This window comes from Podarcis liolepis (assembly GCF_965112155.1).
Source record: "Podarcis liolepis genome assembly, chromosome: 3".
In the NCBI taxonomy this organism is placed as follows: Eukaryota; Metazoa; Chordata; class Lepidosauria; order Squamata; family Lacertidae; genus Podarcis; species Podarcis liolepis.
This window is the reverse complement of record NC_139557.1, coordinates 36,599,088-36,619,800: the sequence shown is the minus strand read 5'-3', so window position 1 is coordinate 36,619,800 and position 20,713 is coordinate 36,599,088. Positions and strand designations below refer to the sequence as shown.

The window sequence follows — 20,713 nt, the reverse complement described above, 5'->3', positions numbered from 1 at the left end:
ACAAATTTTTCATGCCGCTCTAACCTTTTTCTCAGTTTCTTTAAAAAAAAGTTTCTGAAATGTAGCTCTATGCTTTTCAAAATCATTTTTATTATGCATGGCAGCTAAAAGTGCTTGACTCAAAGCACCTGGGTTTTCTGAATAATACAGCCACATCAAAATCTGTTTCTATGCCTGGCTGGTAGTAGGGAAGAAAGAGGAAGAAAGGAACTGGCAGGTTCCTAGCTATACAGCTGGAAAGTTATCCCTATTAAGATTAGTTCATTTCGCAAACACAAGGGATGGATGAATTTGTCAAATTTTGCTCTCTCAGTTTCTCATTTTTTCCAATCTTAAATTCAGTTCTCCACATTTCTGCAGGTGGGGGGACGACACACATGTATAGTGGTACCTCAGGTTACATACGCTTCAGGTTACATACGCTTCAGGTTACAGACTCCGCTAACCCGAAATAGTACCTCGGGTTAAGAACTTTGCTTCAGGATGAGAACAGAAATCGTGCTCCAGTGGCGGCGCGGTGGCAGCAGGAGGCCCCATTAGCTAAAGTGGTGCTTCAGATTAAGAACAGTTTCAGGTTAAGTATGGACCTCCGGAACGAATTAAGTACTTAACCTGAGGTACCACTGTAATTTCATCAGCGTATTAGTGTAATTTTTTTCCTAACAAATTATTTTTGTATGCAACTTTTCCTAATATACACAATTTTGCAAAGATGTTTACCCAATATATTTCTTTTCCATATGCCATTTTCACAGGTTTTATGCACACTTTACCCTACTTTATGCATTTTTTTACTGGGCTGGGGAAATTAGGAGAAATGTGAATTTCAAAGGACAGCTGTGTGTCGTTTCATGTATTTAGAAATCATGAATTTGGTAGGTTCACCTTTAAATGCAAACTTAATTTAATTTCTCCACCCCACCTCTGTCATCTCGGTCAAGTATTTAAACAGATTGTTTGCTACTTTATATTGTTTGACCTAAATTTACTGACTAGAGAAACTTGCATGTGAAATATAGTAAATAAGATCCCATATAGTATGGGATAAATACATTAAATAAATAAATAAGACCGACCATTTGCAGGGCTTTGAGACACAAATGAAAGAGCCAAGGCTCCCCCCCTTTATTTGGGATGGGGGTGTCTTTGATGCCACACAAAGACCTTTTTATTTTCACTGGCTTTTAAAATCTTATGCTTGTTTAGCTCTGTTGCTTTATCTTTTGCTTTTTTTAAAAAAATATCTTTCAAATCTTAACCCAGAGTTGTTTCAAAGCAGTGTTATGCGTATTGTATTATGCATTTGGTGGTTGTTTTAAATTGTTTTTATTTTGTGAGCCACTCTGAGAACTCTTTTGTTATAGGAAGGCAAATGAGTCATGTATGCAAGCAAGTTTAAAAAAGAAAAAATCAGTTCAGATTGTCTCAGATGACAGGGGAGATCTAAAACACCCATTGAAGCAGCTTCCCAAGCCTGACATCCTAATCACATCTACCATGGAGTAAGTCTCATTAAACTCAGTGGGAATTACTTCTGAGTAGAGGTTCTTGGAAACTGAGCCTTAAGCCCTGTCACATATTTGGAGAATCCCTTGATAAACCTTCTTTTAACTTTGGTTCTGTGAATTTTGGCTTTGAACTTCACAGCATCCATGTATGTTCATCCATTATTTCAACCGGAGAGTGATTCAGATTCTGTCTGATTAGGCCTGGTCTGGGGCTATGGCAGGAAGCGCACATTCACGCCCACACATTCAACTGCATATCGTTGAAAAATATTGTGATTTATATCCACCGAGGTATCAATTGAGTTATGCTGCACCAGGCTGGATTGTTGCAATATGCTTTTGTAGTTCTACCTTTGATTCGGAAACACATGCACCTGATGCTTGTATTAGAGTAAACAAGGAATCTTTAGCAGCATACATGTACCATGGGCACATGTGGGCGCATACAGAAGTGCATTTTCTGAAACCCTGGAGAGCTGCTAAAAGTCAGATAGAACTGAGCAGACATTACAGTGGTACCTCGGGTTAAGTACTTAATTTGTTCCGGAGGCCTGTTCTTAACCTGAAGCACCACTTTAGCTAATGGGGCCTCCTGTTGCCACTGTGCCACTGGAGCACGATTTCTGTTCTCATCCTGAAGCAAAGTTCTTAACCAGAGGTAATATTTCTGGCTTAGCGAAGTCTGTAACCTGAAGCGTATGTAACCTGAAGCATACGTAACCCGAGGTACCACTGTACTAAGCTAAATGAACCAATGACCTTAGTATAACGCAGCTATCTACGCTGCTGTGGCCCCACACCAGTTCAATCCACTACTGTCTATAAGCAGCATTTAGTTTTGAGTCGAGGACCCACCACCCGCTTAATGATAAATAAGACTCAAGGACACATGTATTTTAGGTTAATGGGCTAAAGAAGGCCATGACTTTATTGGTTACAGCATGTGAATGGTATTGGCTTAGGCATTGGATCAAACAATGTATAGAAGAAGAAGAAGAAGAAGAAGAAGAAGAAGAAGAAGAAGAAGAAGAAGAAGAAGAAGAAGAAGAAGAATTTATATCCCGCCCTCGCAAGCTGAAGCCGGGCTCAGGGCGGCTAGCAACAGTAAAATAATACAACATTCTAAAATCATTTCATTATAAAATTAATTCAAATCAAATTGATGGCAACCTTTGGGCTAGAGTTCTGTGAAGATTGCCAAAGGAGGGAGTCAGGCTCTGCCCTGGCCAAAGGCCTGGTGGAACAGCTCTGTCTTGCAGGCCCTGCGGAAAGATGTCAAGTCCCGCAGGGCCCTAGTCTCTTGTGACAGAGTGTTCCACCAGATCAGAGCCACAGCCGAGAAAGCCCTGGCTTTGGTTGAGGCCAGCCTAACCTCTCCTAACCTCTCTATATGACTCCACCCCGCTCAGTGGGGAGTCATCCAAAGCTTAACAGCCAATGGGAGGAGCTTGTTGATGCAAATACAATTGGAAGCTTCCTCTGATGTCACCAGGGGTCGTGCCATGGCCCTAGTCACCAGCAGGGCATCAGACAGGATCCACGACCACAGGATTCCTTTAACAGAATACCCAACAAGGGGAGGGGTAGGTGATGGCCACAACCTGCCCTCCAACACATGACACATATTCCAATGCCTAACCGCCAATACCCGATTTGCTACGAGGTAGGCGAAAAACCAAGAGGCTGTTGCCAATTTGCCAAATGGATAAAAAAAATCCTACCAGGCCCCCTGGGCAACCAGGGCAACCAACCAAAGTCCATAGCAAGGTCAAAAGCATAAATATGACCTAAAGGGAGGGTGGGTGGGTGATCCAACGACTCCAGGCGGCAGCATGGGGGCACAATGCTGCCGTTGCCACTGCCTCTTAAATGCGGCTAAACCCCGCCCCCAAGCCAGCCCTATTGGCTGGCTGACGGTCACAAAGCAGCAGCTGGGAAACTGACACAAGGGGCCGAATACGCCCCCTGCCAACGTGAGAACCGGCTCCTGCTCACAACTCCTCCCCTCTTGTAGGAGGAGAGGCTTTATTATTCCAAAAAAGAAAAGTATTTTGTCTCCTCCTTTCTTCTGTGTGCCAAGGCAAAGCAGGAGGCCTCTGTTCCTGGTGATATAATACCCCCAAGTTCTACTACGTGTCTTCAAGTACTGTGTGGCCTTTTGATGCTCAGTGGGTTGTTTTTTTTTAGGACACGATTTTGATTTAACACTATATTGTAACAGTTAAATTAACTTGTAGAGAATGAACAAAGATAAACAGACAGGTGGACAAATGGGAATAACTACCAGTGAATCTCTTTATTTTATGTTCTCTGATTTGTGTTCTGAGTAATGCCTTTGTATCGTTCTGGGCCTTGGAGGAGCATTTGGATGCTTCTAGAAGTTAATAAATTTTATTGCTTGTTTAAACAGCACCCTTGCCATTATGAGACCTGCTCCTGTAAACTACACTGAGGAAATCCATTAAAGAAAATCCATTCAAGTGCAGATTGTAAATAAACTCTAATTTTCTCTTGAATCAAACGCCACAATCTTATTCCCTTTAGAGTCTTCATTTTCAAGTTGGTGATCACTGGACAACGCTCTTTTCTTTCACTGCAAGCTGAAAGAGAACGGATGCTGGGAATATGCCGCTCCTACTCTTGAGTGGGGCTGAATTTGCCACACACACACACACACACACACACACACACACACACCCCTCCTGGGTCAGGCCTTGTGCAGTTTATACTGGAACAGAAGCTGTTACGAGAGACATGGGCTTTAGTATCCAACAGGGAATGGGTGGCTGCCCTCCAGCTGCTGCTTCTCTTCTATTCTGGCAGCACCTTCCCTCCCTATATAGTGTAGACTTTGCTAGTCATTGTTTATGGGACTGAATAGGATTTTTGGGGGGAAGCCACTGATTGGCCTTTGGAACACCTCTTTTTTGCCTGCATCACACTGTAGGGTAATTCTAATTGGCTTGGAGTGGCTTAAGTTGGCATGAGCACATGAGGAAATTTTGATTGGTTATACCCAAGGTATTATTGGGTTAAGGGCCCTCTTTGATCACCTCCCACAGCCTCTGGCTTAAGTATTCCTTGGGGGTGGCCTTTAGGCATGTACTGGACTGTGCTGTAAAACGAATGCCTTGGACCGAATCCTGAAACAAAGATATAATGAGTGAAGCTGGCATGAAACAGTTATAATATTACTTGTCTTCGTTTGTACCAGACAGTAGCCACCTAGCTGCTGCATTCTTGATAAATTTGATGTTTTATTTTCTCCTTTTAAAAAATAAATACACCTTAAACATGGCACACAGTTAGGTATGGTGTATATTATAGAAAAAGGCAAGTAGTTTTATTTTGCAAAGCCCACATGCTTACCATGGGGAGCCAGCCACAAACATGGAACGCCTGTATCTGCTGCACACTGGTGTGGACTTGTGAAAAACCAGCAGAGACTAAAGCTGCAATCCTATACCCACTTCCATGGGAGTAAATGTATGGAACTCAATGGGTTTGTTGAACTCATTGAAATGCTATACGTAGGCTTGCAGTGTAAGGCTGCAATTCTATGCATATGACCTGGAAGTCAGTGAGATGTACTTTTGAGTAGACACTGGATTGCATCTGCCCTTGTCTTCTATAGGGATTAGATTTGTGGAAATAGCACACAAACCTCCTTAACTAGAATTGCCTAGAAGTTGCTTTGCACACTGATATTGCATCTCTGCACTGACATCTCTTTCTGCAGTGCCAGCATAATGCTGTTATCTTTTGTGATGTCGTGTCAGCACAGGTGTCTTTGTCCTCTATCTTTTATACACATATATTCAACCCTAGGTGCAGAAAAGCGTATCTAACTTCTTTATGGTACTTCCTTTGGTCTAGTTAGTTCAAGTGCTCTGGCACAGTCAACAGAGCAAATTACACATTTTTATGTCACTAGATTCGTGCATACAATTAATGGAATTCCTCAACATAAAATGTTCCAATTATATTTGAAGTAGGAGTCTATTCCAGTTGGCTTATTTGTATTTTGTGTGTATCTTGAAAGGCATATTGCAATATTACATCCTGGCTGGTATTGGTGAATAGTCTACCTTAAACTAAGGATGTGTACAAATTACTGTTTACTCTGACTTCAGTGCACTCCTACATGTACACATTACATTACCCACAATCCAAAGGTACTCTGTAGTTTCTTGTGAAATATTGCTGTTTAACGTGCTCCCTACCCCCCCACCAGCTTTCATCTAACTTGAAAATTGTAGCCATGTTGAATTTGTAGTAAAGCACAGGTGTGTACATTTGAGAAACTGACTTTTGCTTCCAGTAGATGATGTGTTCAATGTTGTGTCCACCCAGCTACTGGCATCCCCACCCTAGCTGTAATCCATATCACCCCTTTGGCTCTGTCAGTGTCAGGACCCTGATGTTGGTTGGGCTAAGGTTTCAGAGGATCAAGAAGTGACAGGGCTGGTGGTTAATATCCAACACTGGAATTTGATCTCTGAGCTCCATCCCTGATGTCAGAGGATAAGTGATTATAGAATTGCATCCTCAATCACCATGATAATTATGAGAGGAGTAGGAAGAGGAAGGGGAAGAAAGAGGTGGAATTGCCACACTTTCCTTTTCCCTGATGTCAGAGATGGAGATCCCATCTGCACTATGGCCCTCAAGATGCTTTTCCAAGGACTATTGGATGACACCTTAAATTTCCAATTAAACTCAGACAGAATTCTGTGTATGGTTTTCCATAAATTTCAGTGGTAACCCATCATTTCTTCATTTACTGGTTATTCCTCTTTTCCACGGCAGTTAGAAACAATTATTTTTTTTAAAAAAATCAAATATAAAAATCCAACCCAAAGCATAAGGTGGCATTTTGCTTAGCAGGACAACAAAATGCACAAGCGCCTTTGGTCTTTGTTTGGCTATTTAAAGCTGACATTCCTGACCATGGGAAGTTTAGATTGAAAACAGCCATTGCTTATTTTGTATAAACAACCCCCTAGAAATGCTTGCGCATTTAAATGGTCTAGCAGTAATGCTGAGCTGCAAGAAAACTAAATAGCAAATAAAAAAGCAATAAGATTTTAAAATCTAGTTTGGGGCCACCCTCTGAGCTGCAGACAGTACAATATTAAGGCCAAACTACATATTATGTGCGAGATCTCTGATCTCCCAACAAATGTATTTTCACTAAGCAGCCGCCTTGGAGGCCCCAAAATTGGATTGAAGCATCAGTGCTGGGGGAAAGGGATTAACCCTGTCCTATGTGCTGTCAAAATTCCCCTCAGCTGCTGTGTAGCCCACTGTGGGAAAATACAGGCACCTGCATTCTTCTCCCCGAGGGGGCGAAATTTAAATTCAGAAAATGGCGGGGAGGAAAGGTGGTCCTTCCTTCCCCCTGTAGTGCTGCTCTAATCCAATTCCCACAAAAACCTGCGCATACCCACGCCTACCCAGCAACACACCACCAGCACGACTGTGCTAGCTTTTAAGTGAAAATGACACTTTGGGAGATCAGTCAAAGATATCCTGCATAATGTGAAGTTTAGTGCCTTCCAGTGACGTGAATGAATTAGGATACGCGGGAAAAGTTAGTGTATCTCAGCTTTCCGGGTCAGTTTTCTGTGTAGATTCCTTTAAGCTTTCTGCCCAGCCTGGCAATGTGAAAGCATCTAACCCTTCCTAATCTTGCTGCGGCTTTCTGTTTCTCACACAAAGTCGGCTGGTGGTTGCTAGGCAACCGGAACTGCCAAGTTCCATATGGAGGCTAGATATTAATGGCCATTACACACTTCCCTCACATCAAAATTAATAGGGAAGAAAATGTTACAGCAAGGTTGGATTTGTGTGTGTGTATATATATATCCTGGCAAGAATGTTCCTAGTTTTGTGTGTGCACAAGCCTGTGCCACTAAGAAACATTGGGGAAAGGTAAATAGCATTAGGTCAGCATGGGAAAGATTTTATTTATTAGTCCTACATATCTATATTGATTATTGGACTGCTTTTGCTGCCTGTCAAGAGATGACTGACAAAAAATTGCATAAAAACACGTTGTTTATAATAATAGTAGTAGCAGCAGCAGTAGTGGTGATGCTGTCGTTTCTATTATTCTGCTTAATGTTCCTGCCTGTTTTCAAGAACTAAATGTATAGGAATGAAAACATATTTCAGCACTGTGGAATAGACACTTTCACTAAGGCTCCATTACCAGACCAGATAATCTGGTAAAGCAGTTAGGTAACTCTTAACTAGCGAGAGGTGAACTGAGTTGAGATTCCCTTGCCTCTCTAACAAAAGATGAAGTTGTTCTGTCTCTCTGTGATGCAGTTTCAGAGAAATTGAGTCTCATTAAAGCAGGGATGGTGAATCTCAGGGTCAGGGGCCATATACTGTCCTCAGGACTTCCCTATTTGACTCGCAGATGGCTCTCCCTAGTCCACACATCCACTGTACTGCCTACCTTTGCATTGGGAACTACAAGTTGCTCCTGATGGAACTGGGACTGAAAAAAGGTCCCCACCAGTGTATTAGGGTTTTGCTCCCAAGCAGTCGGGAGTACAAGAAAGCTGCCCTATTTTGAAAGTTCTACCATTGTATGCTCTTTCTGACCTAACCCATTGGCTTTTCCCACTTAAAGAGTGGTGCTGAACTCTGACTTTTTGGCCTAGTTCAATTTACACATGTCATCAGTAGTTGGCACCATTGAACACTTCCCAAGGCAGCAGAAGACCCACTAACTGCAGGTGATTCACAGAAGTCTATCCACTGCAGTGATAAAAACAAATGAAGTTCCACTGCAAAATGACTTTGCTAGGAAACGAAATGTAGATGGCTTTGTAGATAGTGATGAACTCACCACATTTTGTAGTGTTTACAGTCCCAATTGTACAAACAGAACCTAATATAGCAAGCTTTCAAAAAAAAAACCTGTGGCCATGGTACAGGAGACAGATCTGTGGTTGTATTAAACTTAACTTACCAATATTCACATGTCCCTCTGTCGCATGGAAGAAGGGATGTGCAATCCTGTTACCAGTCAAAGACAACAGCAAAGAAAAATCAATGCTGCCAACACCAGTTATAATCGGTAGTTGCAAAACTTCATTACTGCTGGGAAGTTCATTGTAGGCAATACAGCAATATATGTGTACATATATTTGAAATTGTCTTGATTACTTTTTGGAAATGTTTGTACCCCCAGGATTGTATCCTCCTTAATCATGGATTATTTTCAAATGCTTGTGCTGAAGAATTAAGCCAGAAGCTATACTTAGAATGGGAGCTATTAGACAATAAGTTGATAGAGAATTATCTTAGACACTTTAATTTCTATATTGTTCAATTAACCAAATAATTTAAAGGTGTTTTGCATCCGCTTATGCAAATATTGCAATTTCCATATGTAACAGCAAAGCCCCAAACCTTCCTCTGCCTTAAATATTTCTTATTGATATATTTATTTTTCTTTCACCCAGCAAAGTGTGGAAGGATCTTCTCATCAATGATTCAGTTGATAGGTGGTAGGATCTTCCAGTTTCAGTACCCTCAGTTTCTCGTTTTCCCAGTCTTAAATTCAGCTCTTCATTGTGCAGCAATATGCATTTTAAAAAAAAATCCTTAAGGGCTAAGGAACAGGACTTTTTCTTTGATAGCAACCACTCCACAGAATCAACAGCTAAGGGGAAGCATTTGTCTTCTTTCACCAACCAGTGAAAATCTACCTCTTTCTTCAAGCTTTTCCAATAGCAGTTTGATTTTTAAATTATTATTACAGTTGGTATTTGCTGAGTTGTTCGTTTTATCTATTTTTTTTAAAAAAAGATGTATTTCATTTGCTGCTTTATTGTATCTTTTTCTTTGTGTGACTATATATTATTATTTTTCCTGCACAAAAGCAAACAACACATTCAATCAATAATAGTGAAAATATTATTTTTCAGAAATATTATAGGAATGTAGTCGTAATGGATGACAGAATTTTCTTCTGCGTTTGTGAGCCTACAGACAATCTGTTTCTATTTTGGTAAAGCATGATGTGAAAGAAATATTACGTTGCCTGTAAAAGAAAAAGAAAAACGTAAAGCATCATTTCAGGTTTTGGTTCTTTTTGCATGCTGCTTTGTCCATTCTTATATCTCACGAAAGCATTCTGGTTATCCTTGCTATGCAATATTTAAGAAGGGACTAGGATTTTGATTTTATTTCCCCTCCAGTAATCTTCATTTGAACACAACAGAGATAAAGAGTTTCCGTGGCTTACTTTCTCTGAGTGTTTCACGCAGACTCTTTTTCTTTTTGAAATCCAAAAATAAGAGTTAGTAGATGAGGGGCTCTGTTTAATAGCTATTTCAACATAAATTAATCTACATCACTATCAGCCAGTACCACAACACAATTAAGCCAAACCATTTCACTTAAGTCTAATTTAATCCTATTGAATCCAACAGAATTATAGCATTTTAAATCTACATCTCCACCAACATCCAAACTGAATGTTCAAAAAGAAAACCAGTTAACAGAAACAGTCCCCCCCCTTTCAATGCAGTCCCCTTCATTTAAAGAAGCCTGTGCAGCCTATTCCACAGTGACATTTTGCTGCATGGTTGTGGAGAAGGAGAAGCTGGAAGGGAATCAGCCTCAGACTCCAGCGGTGATGGTAGACCACAGTAGTCTATGTGTTGGTAACCCCAAGGCTGCCCTTGGGCTTGGTCTGGAAGCTCCAGCTGGTGAAGTGTGTGTCAGCAAGACTTCTAATGGGGGCACATAACTGCCAACATGGGACACCGTTGTTAAAACAGTTGCACTGGTTGACCATCTACTACTGAGCCAGATTCAAGGTCCTTGCATTAATTTACAAGACAACTTAGGTCCAGGATAACTTAGGGACGGGCTGAACCCTTATATCCCACCTCAGTCACTGAGATCATCTGTAGGAGCGTAGCTGGTTGTTCCATGAATTGATCAGGCTCATGTGACATCAACATGAAACCAAGCCTTCAGGGTTATGGGGGGTGTTCCTCCAATAGAGATTCAGCAGGCACCGTCTGTATTGACTTTCAAGTGTTTGCTGCCATGCTTAAGCAGACAATTAAGAATAAAGCTTTTCTGTAATAGTCAGCTGGTAATGACTTTTTTATTTTATTTTTTATTTTTTTGCTTTAGTCTTATTGCATTTTAATGGTTGTGAACCACATTGATTTTTTAAAAAATGAAATTGTGGTATAGAAATATTTCTAAAATATAAATAAATAAAACAAGAACCACATCTGCAGGCTGGCACAATGAAGAAGTGCTATATGTGTGCTGAGGGCTCATTCTCAAGTGGGGCAACTGGTGCACCAACTGAATCAGAGTCCTGCTCGGTCGGACACTGGGCCCCTCAGGCAGATGGCATGTCAGAAATGGCCTAAGCTGTCTTTGCATTTATTTTATTTTATTTTAAAAAAAAACCAAATCAAATTGTTTCAGCATTCCTTTGTTGGGTTTTTTCCTTCTTCTTACTAACAGCAAGTTGTAAACGGAGCCTTCATCAGCATATATATGGCACTGAAGCCTATTGAGTGTAATCATGACTATTATTGTTCTTCTCTAAGAGAAAAGGGATAGAGCTCCACATGAGTTTTTAAAATGCAGAGGTTCATTTTCTTGCAAGGCGAATAAGACATGTTTGTTCCATGGCAGATATTTGCATGGGTAGAAAGGCACTGTGTTGCACAAGGCAGTGCTTTTTTCTGGGGGTGCTCAAGGGTATGCAGTACCAGTACCTTTTTTTCAAATGTTAAAAGTGAGCACCTTCTCTTTCTTTCTTTCTTTCTTTCTTTCTTTCTTTCTTTCTTTAAGAAATGGCACAAGGTAATAATGACATCCTCAGTGCCTTAGCACTCTGCCATCTCCCAAAGTCTTTGGGCTGCTCTCGGTTATGACAAAGTGAGTTTTAAAGAGGGTTTATTCATAACTGTTGCTTTTCTTTGCCCAAGAGCCCCTTATGGGCTCCACTGAAAGTAGTTCTGGGTGTTAACCACACTTTATTGTTGGCATAGCATGCCACATTAGAGGACATTTCAACTTTGTGAGGATAAACACAGCCATAACTCTCAGCACGTCATGCAGCACAGACTTCTCTGACAGAATAAAACATAGGTTCCTTGTAATTCTGGGTTCTTGTGTAGAACCAAAGGTGAGGAGTATTATATCCAAATAGCACTGTGTTTGGAAACATAGCAACTAAGGATCATTCCAGTACTTTTATTCCAGCTAGCTGAGCCAACATGGCTATAAGTACATTCTGTTCTAAAGCAAGAGGCTATGCAGAAAGCAACCTAAGAATTCAAGTATAAGCCATAAATAAAGGGGGAAAGGGGGCATGTTCCAAATTGATTTGTGTGGACTTCTGAAAAGTGGAGCCACAAAAACCATACTTTGCACCAATGGTTGTTTGAGCAGCTGTGAAATATGTATTTTCAATGCCCATCTGAGAATGTTAGAAATAATGTAGATTTCTTTGCACTATTTTGGCATTTTGTGTCTCTTTAAATTTATTTGTATGTGTGTGAGAAAGAAAGAGAGACAGAGATCTGTATTTTTGCGATCTGGAGATGGAATAGCTGGTTCTTTGCTCAAGTGCTGCATTCATCTTTATGTGGCTCCCTTTACAGCTACAACTAGCCTAAAAGGTGGGGGGTGGGATATTGATGATGCAGCATTTAGTGTGCAATCCTGTGCATGTCTACTCAGATGCAGCCCAACTGACTTAAATGGGACTTACTCCCAGATAAGAGACTTTCAGATCTAGTCAACCAGTTAGAATAATCAATGTGATAGTCTTTGATCAATCAAAAAGTGCCTCCAGTCTTATTTTTTAGTGCTAATTCTTTTAATGCATAATACTTAGAAAAAGCACCATATTAGAAGAGGTATTTCACACATGGGAGAATTGTTTCACTCAAATGCAAATATTTTTCAGTGTAGGCTGCTATCCTATGCTTACTCACCTGAAATCACATCCAGGAGGACTCACTTCTGCGTAAACTAGCATAGGGTTATACTGCTAATGGATTCACTGTGCAGGAGTAAGTCGTGTTGAGTTCAATAGAGCCTACTTACTCTATAGTAAGTGTGCTGAGGTCCGCACTGCACAGCATGCAATTAACTGAATAAGATTTTCTTTACCATCTGAGAGCCCTAAAGCCACTCTGGAATACTATGAAAGTTTGAGGAAAATATGGGTTGTATTCAACATAGCACGAAGGATATTATTCCTTCATTGCAAGCATTTATGCTTTCCTGACAGAAGAATCTCCCCTCTCCCTTCCCTGTGAGCTGTTCTGTAGGGTCTCCCAACCCTCTGGAGAAGGTATTGGGGTTTTTTGGGGGGGGGGGCAGTTTCCCTAGTAGTAATAATTATGCTGACTAGAGCAACATTTTATTCAAATGCAGTCCTTTGCTGCTTTCAGTCATGTATCCATAAAAAAGCAATAATGGCATGTGGTCACAGCTACAGGTATTCTATTCATTGGTAACACTAGGATTACAAAGAAAGAGATGATATGTAAATGTGATCAGAAATGCTTTTATGGTCTAATTGAAAAAGTCTTGATAATGCACTTCAGGAAAAGAGGTGTTAAAACATTTAAAAGTAGAATTCTGTGATCTGATAAGAGGGTGGATGTTATATATCACTGTAGACCTATTTTGGTCTTATTTCTGTATATTTATTTTTTTATTCAGATATTTTGCTTAATAATATCAAATGTAACAAATATTTCTGTGGCATTCTATAGTACTTCTTTATCCTGGGAGCTATTTACTTCCCTGGACTTTGATGAACAGTTTAAAGTGCAGATGAAAAGCTATGATGAACCTGTTGTACCATTATGAACCCGTCCTTTCCCAGGACCTCTTCTGCTCTGAAATAATAATATTCATAAGCATGTTTGCAACTACTACTCAATCAAACTGGTTCAGAAGCTAGTTAAAATGATCGAGAGAAAAGCACTTGTTTAGTACACATAGGCCCCACTCCCTATTTGCATATGATCTGCAAAGAGACTGCAAAAAATATGAATTGTTTACTAAAGACTGATTGCTGACTTGGCACATGTAGACTATTTCCTGCCCTTGTTTGTGTTGTGTGATTGCTCAAGTCATCTCATTAACATGGTGGCCTTTCTCTTCCATCACTGAAAACATGGATGAAACGTCTACAGGGGGAAGAGGGTAGCCAAAGACACTTAACAAATGGAGCATGGTAACACTTGCAGCACAAGCCTCTCCCTAAACATGTCCCTAAGGATATTCTTTATGCTGCCCAACATAAATAAGTTGGAGATGTCACTGAGGATTTTTTGTTTTGTTTTGTTTGCCTGAAGCATTGTAATATTTTGTGGCATTTTACCTTCTTCAGAACCACTAAAATCTTGCTTTTGTGTAAACGGAAACTGATCTGTGCTTTGCCTCTGGTTCTATGTAGAACCAAAATTTGTTTGTGCACAACCATGGTTTTACTGCTGAGGCTTAGATCCACAGGCTTCCACTGAAGGAGTGCGATAGAGAGTTGTACAATATAACTCAAGACAGGTTGAGGTTGTTATTTAAGCAACAACAGCAACCAATCATTGGTAGTTTACATTTTATTTTCACTTCTTAAAGGTCTTAGTAAAAGGGAATATTTGATTTAATGTCAGTCATTCAAATTTAAAGCGCGCACACAAACACAAAGCCTTTTGTGAAGCCATTCTATTTTGCATCATACTCCTTTTCCCTCTAAAATTTAGTATAATCTGACATACACTGCGGGCCCACCAAGCAGAAGACACATATTACCAGCCACATATTTCTAGCCTGCTGCGAACATCACAATCTCTTCCCCCTTCCCTCATTTTTGTAGTCCAGTAAAGAACAAAAACAGTACCATTGTGATGGAGTCTAGTGAGCTTGAGAGTTTAACTTTTAGTGTAGATCTCAAGAATGCCAACGTAGTATGCCAGCACCGTATATAGTGCTATCTGCAGGTTAGGAACACAGCAACACCCCTTCCCTTGGTTCATTTAGCTGAGTCTGAACTCACTGGCAGCAGCTCTCCAGGGTTTTCGGGTAGGGATTTTTCTCATTCCTACCTGGAGATGCCAAGGATTTAACCTGGGACATTCTGCAGGCAAGGCTGGTGGTCTGCCATGGATCTATGGCTCCTTTTCACAGGTGGAGAGGGCCCATGAGCCTTGTGTCTCTGGTGGGCTCTTTTCTGCTGCTGCCAACACCAAATTCAGCCCTTCTTTGCCTTTGGCCCCACTCCACACCATCGCCCAGTGTGAGAGGGTATGGTGGGCAGATGCTGCTCCTTCTCCTTGCTTGAGTAGGGCAGGAGAACAGGCAGTAGTAGCAAGGAAGAAGGGGATCAGGAAACTCCGGAGGCCTATGGTGCATCCCTTGCTGGGGGGGGGGGGTTCCGCACATTACCAATGATGCCTACCTGTGATGTTGCTTTGACTATAGCCTCCTGACCTCTAGGACATTTAGGCATGGCAACTAAGTATGGCACCAGATGCAAGGAGCCCTGCATGGCTAAGTTTCCCCTCCCCAAGCTGTGCCTTCTTCAGACAGTGGCAGTCACTGCTACCAGCTATGTTGATGACCACCAGTTAATGGTCTTTAAAAGATGATTAGATAAATTCATGGTTAAGTTTTTTTTACTCCAGTGATTTTATTAGACCTTTCAGTGGCAGCCAATCCAGGTTGTTTTTAGATCAGCCTGGGAGCCGGCTGTTTCCATGGCTTCCACAGTGTTTAGTATCAGATTTTCTGTAGGTGTGTTGAAAATGGGTAGGGTATTTAGTTTGAATTTCTGCATGTAGGAGTTCCAAAATGCCCAACTGGCTTAATTTTGTTAAGTCAGCTTTTTATTCAGTTTCTATCCAGTTTCTTAATGACAACTGGGAGTAAGAGTTAATAATAGTTTTTTTAAAAAAAACACTCCACCGAATAATTAAAACAAAACATGTGTGAACCAGCTAAGACAAAAACTCTCCTGCTAAAAAGAGGAGGGCATGCTTATAGGGCTACTCCTATATTTGTAGTTTTTGTGCTCTCTGGTTTTAAGCAAAGTGCTATTTTCTCTTCTGTTTCCATTTGTAATCTACTCAAGTAGAAGCAGCCAGATTTTTGAACATTTAATGTACTGTGAAATTCTGCTCAGTGCTACTTGGGTGACTACAATCCATATATGCTTTTATCAAGCACCTTTCGTGTCCTCCTGTGATATGGGGTGCAGGGAAATTAAAATGTCAAAATAAAAAATTCGTTGTTCAAATAGTCATGAAGCGTGAGCCAGAAAGCCACTACTTCACATCTCATATCAGTCATAAACTCAGAAGGTGGTTTTAGGCAAATCCGGCTTCTGCTGCCATTTGCAATCATAAAAATGAACTACCTCACAGGGCTGTTGTAAGTATTACTTAAATAAAGTATGTGAAAAAAACTTGCATAGTATAATACCAACAATAAAAGCAGTGAAATTTCATATTGGAAAAGTCACACAAAATATTCACCTCATGTAAAATCTTTCCAAGGGTTTCAGTTTTCAGAACAATTGTCCACAAACACTAAGGGAAATTGCTTTTTTTTTTTTTTACATACTCAAAAACTGTAGCCGTTGATCCCATAGAAAAACCACGTAGCTATCCTTCTGAAATTTGGGGAGATTGATGCCCTCAGAAGAGGCAACATTGCCTGAAATCTTCCTCCAATTCCACCCCCAAACTTTAAAAAGTTATGGACATTTCCTTTTAAAAAAGAACATCCATGTCTGCACATTTCTTCAAAAGAAAGAAGACTAGCTAATTTTCATTAATTCCCAGTAGTGGAGAAATGAAGCAGCCTTGCATGAACCCTTAGCTGAATTGGGCAGCCTATGAAGCACCTCAAACCAGTCAAACAGTCAAACTGCTTCCCAATACACCAAATCAGGGTCCAAACAATATATTGAAGTCTGTGCACACCTCTATATCTGACATAAGTCAAAATTGTCCTGGGCAAATGGACTTATCCATGCACCATTTAGCTGTTTTCCAGTGTTCCAATTGCTTTGTTCCAGATATTTGTTTTCCTTGCTCCAAGCTACCAACTGAGAGTGCTATGTAAAAGGTTAGAGGAAATGCTAAGGGTTTTGATATGTAGAACAATAAACTCAAGGGCTTGTTGAGGACAATTTAGAGAGCGATTAGATGCTACTAGAGGGCAGGGCTTGTCAACCTTAGATGCTGTGCAGAAGGAGAAATTGCAGCAGGTGAAGCTTGTAATTGCATAGTCCTACAGGGCTGAGAAAACCTACTGAAATTCCCTCTTCTGAACAACTATTATGGCATAGAAGCCTTTGAACTTATTGGAGCTCTTTTCTTCTTGCTTTGATGCTTGAGGGGAGCTGAGAGTGCGATTTGATTCCAATGTATACATTGGGTGATGGCTTCAATGATGTGAGTTCTGAAAGCACAAGGATGTGTCACTTACATTTGGTTGGTTTGTTAAATACCAGAAATACTTTCATTGTGAAATAAGGGGGCAGTTGTTCCATTTGTGAAATAAGTAGTGCCTTTTTTAACATGAAATGTGCCAAGGGAGCCATGCTGAAATAGAGTGGCATGCAAAACAGTGGCAGTAATTGAGTGCAGAGAAATTTATTGCAAGAATGTCTGGCACCCCATGTTTTGAGCTATAGCTCTTCACTGGGGTACTGCTCCAACAAAAGATTAGTGTGTGAATCTCAAAGCATAAGAATCACAAATACAGAATACAATATAGAGCAATTATTCAAAAGAACTGAAGTATCATTCATTATCTTCTCAGATCTATAGGAAGAATAAAATAGACCTTCAGTAGGTGCATTTTGTAGTGTGGGTGACAAAGAGCTGTATGTAGCTCAAAACCTCTTTTGGTTTTGTATATTCTTGTAATAAACCTGCCTTTGCATGTAAATATCAGCTATGGGCTGGATCCAGAGTAATCCAGTTGTGGACAAGCTAAAAACAGCCTCACCATTTCATTGCGGTTTTCACAGCTGGTGAGCTGGAGACTCAGAGAACAGCTGTGCAGGCACAACTTAGTAGTGAGCAGTGCGGGTAGCATCTACACTGTGTAGGGATCATAGGAGCCAACTCTCAAGGGCCAATGTCCCTTCAGCCCCCACAATAAAATATTAGAGGGGTCCAGTCCCCACCCCAAGTTGATGGCATAGCCATTCAAATAGTGTGTGTGTAACTGATCATCTTGTGATTGATTATGTGGGGTGGGGCTTACCTGCTCCTCCCCATTTGTTTGAGTTAGCACCCCTGCTAGGGACTGCAGTTGTAGGCGGGTTGCAGAAAGTGAAGGAAAGTTGTTGTCCACAGTTTCTGCATTAGTATTTTCCCCATCACATTTTGGCTAGCTCTGAAAGCATGAGTGCAGTTTCCCTATCTGTCCTTAGGTATTTTCTCTAAGTTTGTCCTCGGTTTGCCCTTACATGGGGCCTTATAAAGTTATCTGGTTGGAGAACAGGGAGTGGCATTTAAACCATAATGCTTTGTAATTGAATTTGGAACAAAAAGGAACTTGCCTGTGTTGCCCTGCTCCGGACTCTTGGCATTGCTGCTATAAAAAATGTCATCAATGCTCATGTTAGAACCAAATGTTCTGAAATCTGTGAACTCCTTTGAAGCCTGAAAGTAAGACATGCCCTCAAAAGGCAGTCAAATTTCAGTGTCACATATTGAAAAGGATTCAGTTAAATTCAGGGGGGGGGAATATTTATGCATATGTATACCTTACACATAGTGGGATTTTCAAAGATCATAGGAATGAAATGTATGAGGAAATGCATTGATACATATTTTCAGAACAAGAAATGTTCTTTCTATTTTGTTATCTTTCAGCATCCCTTGAACATTCTTTGTGAAAAGATCTAAATAATTCTAATTCTATGTAGTTCTTCCTGTGAAATGAGAATATTTCTCTGCTTGAATAAACTGTTAAAACGATCATGACTGGCCCTCTGACCAACTGATTGTTTAACTCAGTGGTGTCAGGTCTGAAGATGTGCCTGACTATATATGTGGCCAGGTCAGTGGTTTCACTGGTGTTATCAATTTGACATTTTACAAAAAGAAAAAGGAAACACATTGCTCACATTGGTCAATATCTGCAGTTGCTCAGTTTTCTTGCATGTGATTAATGGAGAATTCAGTACCAAAGGAACCCTATTGCATTCACCTATTGTGTGCAAACACCAGGAACAGGCAGCTCAGGGCAGGTAGTCCAAGGATGTTACAAAGAGTGCTGCCATCACTGCTGCATAATAGGCAGTAATCAGAAGGTACCATTCTTCCGCATCATTGAATCTCTCTGCTTGTAAAACAATCCACTTGCTTATTTCTGCCTGTTTTTCAGTGTTGAATGCACAGGAACTCTGCCAACAAAACCTTCAGAGTCCTAGATTCTATTTCTTTGCCTCAGTGGTAGGTAATCAACTAATGTACATTCTTAATTTATCCCCCCTCCTCAACAGATTCTAGCTATATCCAATACCAAGGGAATTCTTACATGGAATTTGAGGGTTTTCGTTTGCAGCCACAAAACAACATCAGTTTAGAATTCCAGACCTTCAGCTTCGAAGGAACCATTCTTTATATTGAACGGAACCCAAGAACAGTGGGACATTTTGTTATTCAACTTTCTGTCAAACATGGGACCTTACAGGTAAGGTTCAAATTATTGTTTAAAGTACAGTTTGAGCTTCCCCACACCACACCACCAGCAGCTAATGCATTTGGGTACCCATGGATGTTATTAAGTGTTTAGAAACAGTTCTTTTAAAATGATGGTGGTGGTGGTGATGTCACTGTTTAAATTGCCCCCTTTCCGAATCCTGTTACAAGTGGTAATTTTGACACCTGGGGATGATAATCATGCATGATAGGGGAGGGAAGCTATGTGGGCATTGATAACAACAGTTCACATGAAAAATGTACAGGAATAGAATGTGGCAGAAGAATGTGGCCCTGCTTCATGATCGCTAGTTCATGGACTCTCAGATGAAAACAAAATACCAGTAATATACTGAGTTAACCTATTAGGTACATCATAAATATATTAAAGTCCTCAATATCCCAGTTATTCAAAGGTTTAATAAAAAGTACATCCACCTGGTTCTAATGACCCCCCCCCCCAAAAAAAAGCCCATCTTGAGTGCCTTAATGGAACTATCATTTTCCGGACTCCCTTATAGGGGAACCAAGATGGACAAACTGGTTTCCATTTCTAGTGTGGACTTGCCTATGACTGTCTGGCATTACCCAATCTGGTGCTCTCTAGGACATTTTGGATTACACCTGGATGGCACCAGTTTGGCCTAATTGATCATGTAATAAAGGGGGGGGGTTTGCATTTGGCAGAACACAGAAATGTACACTTTTGTCATATCATATACACATTTATTTCTTCCTGTACATAATCCACTAAAGGTACTTGCTTTAAAATTATCTTGCTGTGCAGCAGTAGCTATAGCAGTATTCATTTGCAGTATATTTTTATTGCACAGTAAATGGGTAAAATTTCCAGTTTTCCTGGACTGAGACTAAAAATTATGTCCTCTCCTAGTTCATATGTATAAGAACTGCTCATTGTCTTTACATTTATAATGAAAAGATTAATAAAGAAATAAGCCCATGTAGTTGCGGAGATGTGGCTGTTCCAGCAAATTTTGATTGAGGGAAATTTTGTATCAGAAAACTTTCAGATGCCACAGCAAAGAAAGCTAAATACTTTGACACTGCTAAGCTCGCCTGATATTAAAGTTGTCATCCATTCATTGTAATCCATGAAGTTATTCCTGTGGGAAAATAAACCCCTAGAAAAATGTATGCCTCATGTCACTGTGCAGATGTTAAAAAAAGAGTGTGCAGTACGGAAAAACACATAAAACCTACGGGAAGCTCCCAGTGTAATTTGTGTCTGTATGAGAAGAATCGTGGCTTCCATAAGCACTGTGTGAAGGAAGAGCCTTCAGTCCCCAGATCCTATTTCAGAGCACTTGTGATTTACTTATTGGCACACAGACGAATAGATCAGCTCCTGCTTTTCATTAATTCACATTAATGGATACCACAGAGTGCAATTAAAGGCATGATTCTACACAGCACGCATTGCCCAATGATGCTTTCCCATTTGCACAA

The 20,713-nt window shown here is 40.5% G+C and overlaps 1 protein-coding gene and 1 long non-coding RNA gene across 8 annotated transcripts in view; one reads left to right on the top strand and one right to left on the bottom strand.

Moving 5' to 3' along the window:
- The window catches only part of EYS (eyes shut homolog), a 471,327-nt gene that overhangs the window by 240,748 nt on the left and 209,866 nt on the right, over window positions 1-20,713 (top strand). For all 7 annotated transcript variants that reach the window (XM_083495822.1, XM_083495824.1, XM_083495825.1 and 4 more), the window contains one exon: window positions 19,048-19,238. In XM_083495822.1, coding sequence (XP_083351948.1) covers window positions 19,048-19,238 — 191 coding nt within the window. The remainder of the gene's footprint in view (window positions 1-19,047; window positions 19,239-20,713) is intronic.
- On the bottom strand, window positions 3,786-6,311 carry LOC310703528. The gene is made up of 2 exons (XR_014524224.1): window positions 4,704-6,311; window positions 3,786-4,108 (listed from the first exon to the last, which is right to left on the bottom strand). It is a non-coding gene; the product is annotated as an uncharacterized lncRNA (long non-coding RNA).